Here is a 12,108-nt window from a genome sequence, read left to right as displayed (position 1 = left end):
ACAAATGGCTCCTCCAACATGCCTTTTCAGTGTCAACTGCAGATGCCATTCACACTACCCAAGTCTGCTCTTTTATATCAAGTACCCATTTGTCTGTTGTGATGGCCCATTTTTTCCATACTTGGAAGGCCATCATAACAGACAAATGGGAACTTGATATAATACATTCAGGCTACATCACTGGGTTCTTCTGTCTTCCCCCTCCAAAAGTCCCCTTTCTCTTCCCTCTTCAAGGATCCCTCTCACAACAGGATGCTCTCCCAAGAAGCAGTCTCCCTCCTTATTCGAGAAGCCATAGAATCAGTACCTCTACAACACTGGTGGAAGGTGTTCCACTCAAATTACTTCCCCATACCAAAGAAGAAAGGGGACTGGAGATCCATTTTAGATCGAAGACAACTCAATATCTTTATTTGCAAGATGAAATTTAGAATGGTTACTTTTGGTATCTATCACCCCCTCATTGTCCAGAAGGGATTGGTTCATGGCTGACAATATGAAGGATGCCTATTTTTACATAGACATCCACCCCTCTCGCAGATGGTTCCTGAGATTCATCATAGAGAATGAACATTTCCAATACAAGTTGCTTCCCTTTGGTCTTCCAACAGCACCAAGGGTAAATTTACCAAAGTTCTCTTGGTCATAGCAGCTCGCTTCCATTGTCATGGGTCATCAGTCTTCCCCAGATTAAACAACTGGCTACTGACAGGGAAATCTTACCAGGAGATGCTTTCAGCAACCAAGCAACTGATCAGCCTCCAGCAGTCTGCGCATACACTTAGAAAATTCCACTTTGGTGCCAACCCCAGTCCATAGAATTATAGGAGCAACCCTGGACTTGATTCCAGCCAAAGCATTTCTCCTGCAGGACAGGTTCCAGGCTATCAAACATCTTGCTGTGCAACTCAGGCTGAGCCCACAAATGCAAATCTGCTCCTGTCTCATCCTTCTGGGTCATATACTTGTACTTACATAACCCCATTTGTGAAGTTATGTGTTTGCTATCTACAGGCCAAGTTTTGCTCAGTTTAATTACTAGCCAGAGAGGTTATGAACCAACGACTCTCCCTCCCTCAAGAGGTTAGGGCCTCCCTGAGTTGGTGGGAGAATGAGAATCATGTGTGTGAGAGTCCCGTTCTCTCCAACCTGATGACAGAAGACTGTCATCACAGATGCCTCCATGTTTGGCTGGGTTGTTCACGGCACATGGTCAGCAAAAGAAAACAGAATGGACATAAACCATCTTGAATTGAGAGCAGTTTGGGAGGCTTTCAAGCATTTTTTTTTCATGTTCATATAGTCTTGCCACATTCTAATGATGCTGGACATTATTACCGCTGTGTTGCATATAAACAAATGGGGAGCCATGAGATCCACCTCACTATAATGCTGTAAAACTATGGAACTGGTGAATTCAACATCAGCAGTGCTGCTACCAGAAATAAACACCACCTGGCTGGACAGCCTCAGCAGGTGCTTCTCTCAGGACCATGAGTGGGAACTTCATGACTCAGTAATACAGACAATATTCCATCTGTGGGGGTTCCCCTCCTGTGACTTCTTCGCTTCCTGCAAGAAGAAAAAGTGCCTGAAATATTGCTCGGGGTGGGGAGGGGCTTGGGTCAGAACTCCATAGGAGATGTTCTTCTGGTTCACTGGTCAGGACAACTAATGTACGTCTTTCCTCCATCTCCTCAGGACTTGAGGTAACAAGAAGAATCCAGCAGGGCAAGGTGTGATCAGCATGACGCCACTCCTAAGTGGCCCAGGGCAATTCTGGTTTCCTAGCCTTCTTCAGTTGTTAGCTCATCTACCTGTCAACGTTCCAGACCTTCCCAGACCTGTTGACACAACACAAAGGCAGAATCAAGCATTCCAATCCAGACTCACTGCACTGCCAACCTGGTGTTTGCATGAGCATTGAGCTTAGAGAGTAAATGCTTGAGAGATATCCAGAAATGTCCAGGCTATTCTCAACAGTAGTAGAAAGGAGTCTACTAAAATGCAGTTGTGCAGTCAAGTGGAAATGATTTTTCCATGTGGGCTCATAACCAGCACACTTCTTCAGAGGAATCAGATATCCCTGCTATCCTGGACTACCTCCTATCCTTAAAGACCTCAGGACTCTCTCTCAACTCAATATGCATTCACTTTGTAGCTATCAGTACCTGCCATTCCCTGATCAATAACTACTCAATTTTTGCACATCCTATTACTCTCTGCTTCCTGAAATGCTTGCTTCAGACCATTCCACCTGTAAACAAACCACCTCCAATGTGGGACCTTAATCTTGTCCTATCAACGATCATGAAAACTCCATTTAGCATCCAGCTTGCTATAGCATCTCTCTATGAAAGTAGCCTTTTTAATAGCCACCACCTCTGTGAGATGGGTGGGAGAGCTAGGAGCCCTTATGGCAGATAAACTATACACAGTTTTACACAAGGATAAGATCATATTGAGACTGCCAACTAAGTTTACTCCCAGGGTGATTTCGGACTTTCACCTCAAACAATTAACTTACATACCTTCTTTCAGAACCATATGCTTCTAATGAAGACGAATGTCTACGTTCCCTGGATAGTCTCAGAGCAGTGATTTTCTATCTGCAGAGGACAAAACTGTTCAGAAAGAAACCTAGGTTATTGTTTCGTTTAGCAGAATAGATGAGAAGTAAAGCTGTAATATCCCAAAGGCTCTCTGAATGGATATCTGGATGCAACTTCCTGTGTTATGAGTTAGCCAACACTAGCTCACCACAAGATGTGAGAGTTCGCTCTTCCAGAGCCCAGGCAGCTTCAGTATCTTGTTGAAAGATGTTCACATTGGTAAAACTGGCAAAGCTGCCACGTGGAGCTTGATACATACCTTTTCCGGACACTTAAGCTATAGTTCAGGCCTCGGCAACTGAAGCTTCCCTGGATATTGTTGTGCTCATGTTGGCTGTTTTCCCTCTGTTGTCCTCGCATGCACCTCAGTAATAGATACTGCTCCTTGATAACCCACACTGGAATACAAATAGGGACCAGCATTTGAAGAAGAAAGTAAAGTTACTTACCTGTTCTGTAACTAGAGTTCTTCAAGATGTGTGGCCCCTATCTGTATTCCAGTACCTGCCCCCGCTTCCCCTCTGCTTCAGGGCATGACTTGATTTTTGGTAGCAAAGGAACTGGAGAGGCAGTTAGTCCTCACTGCCCATTGTTTCCTTGGATCAGTGCACAAAGAGGTGAATGGCATAGGTGTGGATCAATGGATGCTGCTGGAAAAAAATTTCAACCTCAGGTGTATGGTATGTATCTGTACCCATAGTGGAATACAGATAGGACCACACCTCTCTAAGAACTCTAGTTACAGAACAAGAAAGTATCCTCCCTTTATTGCTGTTGTCACTGTCCAGGGCATTGCTTTCTTGTCCTGCTGGCAGTTATATCCATTACATTTTTTCAACCTTATAAACCACCTTCAAACTTTTCTACTCTCCTTGGGTTGGGGAGTTCACGGGGAGAAAGTTCATCTCTGGAGAAAATAAAATTACTTAGCAGTAATTATTTTTCTCTGAAGATATATATGAAATCTCCCAGTAGATGGCTATTTCCCCACCCTCTTCTCCTCATTGTTTAGAGTGTTCTGTAATTTTTTGCATAATTTTTTAAACTGTATTTTAATTGACTTTATTTTTGGAAATTACCTCTTCCTGTTTTGTTTTGTTTTTTTAAGGAACTGACAAGAGAGCATAGGGCATTGACCCCAGAACTTTGTGAGTTGCCCCTAAGGGTTCCCCAGAGGCTTAGAACTTTTACCCATAGGAATTCCTGCCTGGTCAGATGCTGGAAGCACAGAGCCAAAAATGTTAATGTATTATAATATATAGTTTCAGAGAATAAGTATTACAGTTAAGTAATTTATCTCTAGTAGGCAGTAGTTCATGACACAATTTGGAATTTGCCTAGAACAACAGGTCAAATGCTCCTCTTGTTGCATAAAATGCTGCAGAATTTAGAAGCATGAGGAGAATATTTGAATAGTGTTTTTACATCTTAAAAGTTGTATAAGTATTAATCCTCACAACACCCTTGGCAGAAAGGTAAATATTACCCACATTTTACATATGCAGAAACTAAGATTCAGAGGGATTAAGTAATTTGCCCAAATGCACACAGGTCCAATCTCAGTTCACTAGATTACGTGTATTTAAGGGCTCAGTTTTATTTCCCATCTGAAAACTAACAATAGCTCTACATTGTAATAGTGAAAGTGCCGTATTATACCAGTGGTTTTCAAACAGTGAACTATTGGTGGTCAACAGAGTATTTCTAGAATTACAACTTTCACAAGGGAGAAACATCTGTCTGTCTTTAAATGCTGATATTTCCAGGAGTATAGAATAGAATCATTGTAGGATTTCCAGTGACTTTCGGCCAACTACACTTCAAATAAGCAGAGTTGTCCTCAATCCCAATCTCTTAGTCCTGTCAGATTGCTTCATACTTATCTTTGTTGGATATTTTGGGGCATAAATTTCATCATGCAGATCCAAAATTGGAAGGGTACCAAACAAACAAAGCAGATCCAAACTGCAACATGGAGAGAGTAAAACTGTTGAGTGCTGTTGGGATAAGAGGAGACTTAAATACTAATAGTGTAGGGCTTTATTTTAGGTAGAAGATATAAAAATGGGAGGGGAGGGGAAGATGGTCCTACTCAAACTGCTACACCCATTGCACTAAAGTGCATCTTGTCTCTTTAATACTTTCCTCATTTTACTACCTTATATAGCTGATTATTGTAATTTTCACAAGGAAGTTGTGGAAATAAGACTCGGAGGTTGGGAATGGAGCTATCCCTGAGAGGATCTCTATTTTAAGTACTAGTGTACAGTGTGAAGACTTCTGAAAATCCATCGTCTTATGCTTAAACATAGCTGCTCAGGGCTAGGAAGTAGTAGTGGTGGCCACCTGTTCCTCCCCTCTGTGCTGCACTGAGAGTCTTAAAAGAGCATGTCTATATGTACAGCGCTACAGCTGCACCGCTGCAGCGCATCTGGTGAAGATGCTCTATGCCGACAGGAGAGAGCTCTCCCATTGGCGTAATAAAACCGCCTCAGCGAGCGGCAGAAGCTATGCTGGCAGAAAAGCTCTCCCGCTGACATAGTGCTGTCCACACTGGCACTTATGTTGGTGTAACGTATGCCCTGAGTGACACAAGTTATGCCAACATAAACTGTCTTGTAGACATAGCCACAATGTGGATGGGGTGAGGGAGCAGCTCCAGGAGTAGCCTGCAGTAATCAAGGGGAGGAGCTGAAAGGAAAACTTTGCTCACTGCCTGCAGCACTGTTTGGGTGATTGTGACAACAGGGGCAAATGTGTTACTGTCACTCTAGTTGAGTGACACTTGACACTTAAACAAGCGGGAAGTAAAATTCAGAGTTTATGTAAAATATTTCTGTGGGTATATCTCAGGGTTTTTAAAGGTTAGCTCCCCTGGGGTCTAATCTGTAAATTAAATAGCTTATCAGACACAGTTATGCTATGCTGCTTAACAGTGATCTTGACTGGGGAATGTAGCTGAAGTGGCCCCTTCTCCCATATCCATGAGCTGATTTTGAGCTTGTAGGCTTCTACTGCCTCTTTGTGTTTTGCTGGTGAAAGTACATTAGATACTAGAGAGACTAGCCAGCTTGACAGCTCAGCTTCCAGCAGACTGACTGAAAAGAGGCATGCTACTGATACAGAGCCAAAAATGGCTTGCTTTCTTTTTTCATGATCCTCACTAATTATTTAAAATATTCTCTAATCTTTATTTTTTCCCCTCTCAAAATGAAATATGCTAAACGCGTCTCTCTTTGAGGGAACACTGCATAGCAAAAAATAGTTAAAATGGAATCCATTTGATGGCTTTTCATGGTCAGAAAGGAAACATAACTGTTCTCTTATGCAATGGACACTTTTTCTTAAAAGGTGTTATACTATTTTGTAATGTTAGATGATTTTTTCTTAAATAGGAATTAAAAATATTTTATAAAAGCATTTTATTAATTGACTATGAAATTTGTCACAATAAAAGGGTTGATTAGCTATCCAAAGTGTTGGTTTAAAGGTTAGATGATAGGTATTTTGCAGATGTGCTCAGGACACACTTTTTGCATGCATTTGGTATTCTGTTCAGTTGCCAGAACTGCTGCTGCCTTGCCATGCTATTGTTTCAGTGTTTGTCCTCTCAAGCAGGCCGCAGGCTACTAACTTTGCCTTTTGATTTTAATATGGCGTAGCTCAGAAGAACAAGAAAAAGTTTACATGTACATCAGCCTACAGTTGCTTTTGTTTATCATTCACGCTGGCAGTCTGAAATGATAACACTTTAAACACTCATGGCAACATCTTACCTACACTGTGGTTTGTCTGTAGTTACTCCCTCACTGAGATACTGCAAAGATTGAATATCTAAACCTGTTTGTAGGATTAGTTCATGTTTTTAATGTTTTATACCAATAATAAAGGTATTTATTGGTAATATTGTAGAAAGTCCTTTTGACTAAAAGAACACTCTTGCCCCCATCGTAAACAGGATTGGGATAATTAACTCCAGATTAGACCAAAGTTAAGTAATTTAGAGGATGAGTGCTTTGGGGTCCCCTGCCACTCCTTCCTAAACAATTGAGTGGGGCTGGGAGGAAAACATGTGGTTACCATATTGTTGATTCTGCTTTTCATCATATATTTAGAAAGGATAAAATGTGCTTATTTTGTCTCTGTTTTTCAGGGCACCTTTGATGATTACTTGGAGTTGTTCTTACAGTTTGGCTACGTGAGTCTTTTCTCATGTGTGTATCCTTTAGCAGCTGTCTTCGCAGTGCTAAACAACATCACAGAGATGTATTCTGATGCCTTAAAAATGTGCAGGGTCTTCAAACGTCCATTTTCACAACCCACAGCAAATATTGGAGTTTGGCAGGTAACCTGGTTTTCACTTTTTTCTGTTTGCCCTTGTATGTTACCATAAACTTAGGCTGCTTGTTGCTCCATCAATTGATGTTAGAGTGTACTTGAGACACCTCTCCTCTTCAATGCCTTAGGACATTACCCATTTCTAGCAGGATTGTACGGTTTTCAACTATCTGCCATTCTGAGTTGTCTTCCTTAATCCCATCTTCCTTTGGGTTTTTTGGACTGCATATATTGCTTTCATATTGCAGTTGCAAGAGACAGCAGCTTCTTTTTAAGACTGCAGTATCCCATGCAAGTAATAAGATGTTAGTGAGTGTGAAATAGGTTGCGGGTGGTGTCAAGTGGGTGGTCTGTGTTAGACCCAGTTTTATTTAACATCTTCCCTAATAATATGGAAGGGGGGACAAAGAGCACAACAATTAAATTAGTATATTATTTTAAATTGGGAGGTGTTGATAATATTGTGAGGGGGGAAATACAAAATGACAGAAATTAGATATACGAATAGGAAACAACAAAGGAGATTAATCTTGAAAAAATACACAAATCATTTTGAGAAAAAATCATTAGAAATGCACACAGATATTCACTGGGATGGAGTTATATTTGAAGCACTATATTGCTAGATAACACTAAGCGTGATGCTGGACAGCAACTGCACATGGTATACATTTACAGTATGCCTTTTGGGCTGACCACAAAGAAGTAGCCACAACCAGCTAATATTTTAAAACCTTATTGTCTCTGTATGTACTAGGTGTTTAGTGGTCTTTGAAAATGTTTATATTAACTAACATGTTTTAATTTACTTTAAATCACAGTTCCTTTCTGCAGTGTAGATGATCTCTTAGAGAAGTCTTATTGAATTTAATAGGTTTTTTTTACACTCTTTTTATATCATTCTTTTCAGTGAATTGTGGGAATGTGTTTAGTTTTATGAATATAAGAAAGTAAATTCAGGGCTTTTAGTATTTAATTTTGTATATGAGGTGCAGTAGTAAGGTGTTAGATTAGATAGAGAGTATTCTATGTAAAGAACCATTTGAATTATTGTATTGGCCAAGCTGAGTCAATGATTTATTGTCATAGTGAATGTTGTTTCTGCTGATTCATCATGGCAGACACTACATTTTGCCAGTCTCCTTTACTCATAGGAAAATTTCTCATTTATAGGTCAGATTTTCAAAGGTATGCACAATATTGCAGTTATATTAGCATGCACCTATTTTATGCATGCTTTTTAGATTATGAGCTCCTCAGTGCAGGATTCATCTTTCTTGAAAGTGTAGAAAGTTCCTAGCACATGTATGCTACTGTAAATAAAAAATAACATGCACATCCATTTATGTCCGTGTAAATCAGCTGCCTGTGAACATGCACCTAACAAGTCAGTCACCTTGCTGGCGTGCACATGTAAATGCTTGATGTACAGATGAAAGCATAAAATTCTGTGTATTTACGTTTGAAAACATGGCTCATTTTATTCCAACAAGTTTTGGCTGGCGGAACTAGTTGTTTAAAAATCTTATTCTGAATTTCCCTGGTGTTTTCATATACTTAATATTCCAATACTTAATATTGAAGATGCAGTCAAAACCTCAGCACAGGACACCAGAAAATTTCTTTTTAAAGTCAGATTTAAATGCTAAAGTACCCCTGATTAAAACTTCGCTCTTTGACACTGATTACGTCGGAGGTGGCTTTCCCTTAGGAACACACTGTACGCCAGTCAGTCGGGCGGCTGGTCTGTAGGAGTATGTGCCACTGTTTCCATGCTCATGTTCTGGGTCAGATGGAAGTACTAAAGATAGGGATGCCATTTGAGTTAATTCTGATTTTCAGGGAGATGATTTCATATCCTGCAAATCTAGCTTGTGAGATGTAAATGGTCCCAAAACAACTTTCAGGGCCTATGAAATGTTCATCATATTGTGATGAACAGTGCTTGAATTTTCCCCAGCAAACACAAAGAAGAGCCAACCATAGCTGTAGAGCAGTGGTTCTTAACCTTTTACTGCAGCCTGCACCCCTTTGGTTCTCAAAATATGTTCTCACACCCCTTATCAAAAATCAAAATATGTTCTCGCACCCCTTATCAAAAATCATTGAAGTAGGTCAGTTCTTTAAAACTTGATATATTTTTTTGTTTGTGTATTACAGTAATTGTTAAAAAATGTATAATGTTAATAAATACATAGGTTTGATGAAACAAAGTAGTTGTATTTACGTGCCTGTGCTTAATTTGTGTTTTCGATGATTTACCTTCTAAAAAAATCTGGCATGTCTCGCACCCCCAGAAAGGGCATCTTGCACTCCCAGGGCGTGTGTGCACCCCAGGTTAAGAACCACTGCTGTAGAGGTATGGTTTGGAGGGTGCTAATGATGGGTTTTGTGATGGTGTAAGCCTTGTTGCGGACCCTGCTTATGCATTTAAGAGGAGATGTTGACAGGTTCCTGATAGAATCTGTTCAACTTTTCATCCGGTAGAAGTGTAATGTAAAAGAAAAAGGAGGGTAAAAATGTTGGGTGTGTCAGAACTTGTACATGTGGGAGAAACCTTGTCCCAAGAGGAGCAAGAGGACTGGAGGAAGTAAACATATTGATACTAATTATATTCCATTTTTGTTTTATTTCAGTTGGCTTTTGAAACTATGAGTGTTATATCAGTAGTTACTAACTGTGCACTGATTGGATTGTCTCCACAAGTAAATGCACTTTTTCCAGATTCAAAAACGGACCTTATTTTGATTGTGGTATTGGCGGAGGTAAGTATGAGATTTAAATATCTACATGTTTTTTAGTAGCAAATGGCATTTACATCACTTGGAATTTCTAATATCTCATTTGTCATATCTTTTTCTTTCATTTACCAGGAAATGGAAATTCTAGCATCAGAATGGGTTTTTCATTGTTTTACTCTTAGATTAAATTTTTATTCTTGGCGCTTTCATCTACTATGGATGTTGCACCTATGCTCTGCCACATAGTCTGAAATATTATGTGTATGTTGCATTATATATTTCAAGAAGGATTTAATAGTACTAACACAAGAATAAACTTAGTGTAGACATACCCTAATTGAGCTATATTAGGTCAACTTGCAGCCACCTCAGTAATTACTGATGTGGTGCATGTTCACACTACCCTCCTTGGGTCGGTGGACTGTGTCCTCACCAGGAACGCTTGCACTGACCTAAAAGGGGCGGTGTGGGGAGCTGACAGCCCGGTTTCTCAGCTCCGCTGGCAGCTCCCTGCCAGGAGTCTGGCTTCCGCACAGGCCCCTGGGCTCTCGCCAGGCTGCCTCCCCCATCCTCTCCCCATTCCCCGCCGAGAGTGGAGGGAAGCCACCTGGGGCTTCTCGCCCCCTGCCCCTGTTCCCTGCGTGGAGCAGCGGAAAGCCTTGCAGCCTTGTCAAATTCACTGCTCACTGAGCTGTGAAATTGACAAGGCTGCCCTGCTTGGTGGGAGGTTGGGGAGAAAGGGCTGCCTCGGGCTTCTCACCCCAGCTGGAAGCTGGGTCCGAAGCCGCCCAGCTCTCCAGAGGAGTGGGGGCAGCAGGGCTCTAACTGTCCAGCTTTCTTGTCACTTTCATGGCTCCTGCCATGAAAGTGACAAGGCAGCTGATGTAAGGGATGCATCGCCTGAACTACATGGACATAAGCCGTACGCTTCTTGTGGAGGTGCAGTTGTTATGTTGGTGAAGTAGGGCATTACATCGGCAGGAGGAAGGCTGTCGTGTAGTCACTGACATAATTAGGTCAACATAAGCTGCTTTACGTCGATGTAACTGTGTAGTGTAGACCAGCCCTTAGTGTATTTTATTCCTTGGGGTCAGATGCTCTCATACTGGGGTTTGTGGCCCCAACAGATCAATAAAGACTTTTTATGGGGTCTACAGATTGTGTAAATCCATTTTTATTGAGGAAAATCCAGACAAATTATCCAAAAATGTTATAAAAGATGTAAATCAGGTATATAATGTATATAAGATGTAAATTATGACAGAAGGTGAGAAAAATTAAAAGGAGTAAGTGAAAGGGAAAGATTTGAAAAGAAATGGTCACTTGATATTGAGGCTGGAGAGAGAGAGAGGAACGTTCCATATAGCAAAAGACTGGAGAGGAAAAGTGTCCCACCCTAGAATTGGCCAGATTGTGTGAAAGGCAAGAGTGCAGGCTGATGTTGGATGAGCAAATAGTGGGAAGGGGAGTAGGAAGACACTGAGGGCTGGTCTACACTACTGCTTAAGTTGTTGTAAATTACATCTCTCAGGGGTGTGAAGAACTGACATCCTCCTGAGCAAAGCAAGTTATATCGACCAAAGCGCTATCCACGCTGGTGCTATTTGATGGGAGATGCTCTCCAGCTGACATAACTTCCACTTCTCGTGGAGGTGGAGTAATTATGCTAATGGGAGAGCGCTGTTGTAGCGCTGTAGTGTAGACTTGCCCTAAGATTGGAAAGTTTATTCCCAGAGAGAAGAAAGCCATTCAGGAAAGGACAGATCAACTGTTTTAAGAGAAAATGTTATTTCTTCTTGCTTTTCATATACAAATGTAAATTTTGGTTCTGTGCTGTAAAGTTTATAACGGAGTAATTGTACTTGTAAATTGATTTTAGCGTTTGTTTGTTTTAGACTTAATTATTAATAGAAACAAAGATGTTGGAATAATGCATGTAAATAAAATTATTACCATATAGTGCAATCTTTTTATACTTAATTAACATTGAAATCATTCTATAGAACTGGCTAGTCATGATTTGTTTCCCTGAACTGGCTAGCCATGATTAGACATGGTCACTTAGGATTTGAGAAGGTTAAAGTGTGCTTATTTTTTACTTTGTTGTGTAACGTATAGCATTCTTTATCATTGTAAGACTATTGATTTATGTTCTCAATTTGTTACAAATTGAGAAAATAGGATCTTTGACTTTGATAACAGGGAATATCTAATTTTGAAAGTGCTTTTGGACATTGCGTGATTGTGGTTGGACCCTTACAAACAGAGGAGAATGAAAACCCTTATACTTGTTTTTTGTTTTTTAGGATTTTTTAAAAATCAGGATGTACTATTTAAAAGCTTGTCAGAAACTGTATGTTTTTAAAATTAATGTTGAAAGTATCACTGCAAACTGGTTCCAGGGTTCCCTTAGATTT

General features: G+C 40.4%; 1 protein-coding gene across 5 annotated transcripts in view; it reads left to right on the top strand.

The window, feature by feature from the left end:
* ANO10 (anoctamin 10) overlaps positions 1-12,108 on the top strand; it is a 284,606-nt gene that overhangs the window by 85,716 nt on the left and 186,782 nt on the right. For all 5 annotated transcript variants that reach the window (XM_048838696.2, XM_048838697.2, XM_048838693.2 and 2 more), the window contains 2 exons: positions 6,766-6,957; positions 9,587-9,715. In XM_048838696.2, coding sequence (XP_048694653.2) covers positions 6,766-6,957; positions 9,587-9,715 — 321 coding nt within the window. The remainder of the gene's footprint in view (positions 1-6,765; positions 6,958-9,586; positions 9,716-12,108) is intronic.

Source organism: Caretta caretta, chromosome 2 (genome assembly GCF_965140235.1).
Source record: "Caretta caretta isolate rCarCar2 chromosome 2, rCarCar1.hap1, whole genome shotgun sequence".
NCBI classification, from domain to species: Eukaryota; Metazoa; Chordata; order Testudines; family Cheloniidae; genus Caretta; species Caretta caretta.
Note: the sequence above shows the minus strand (reverse complement) of the source record. Positions and strands in the feature narration are given on the sequence as shown.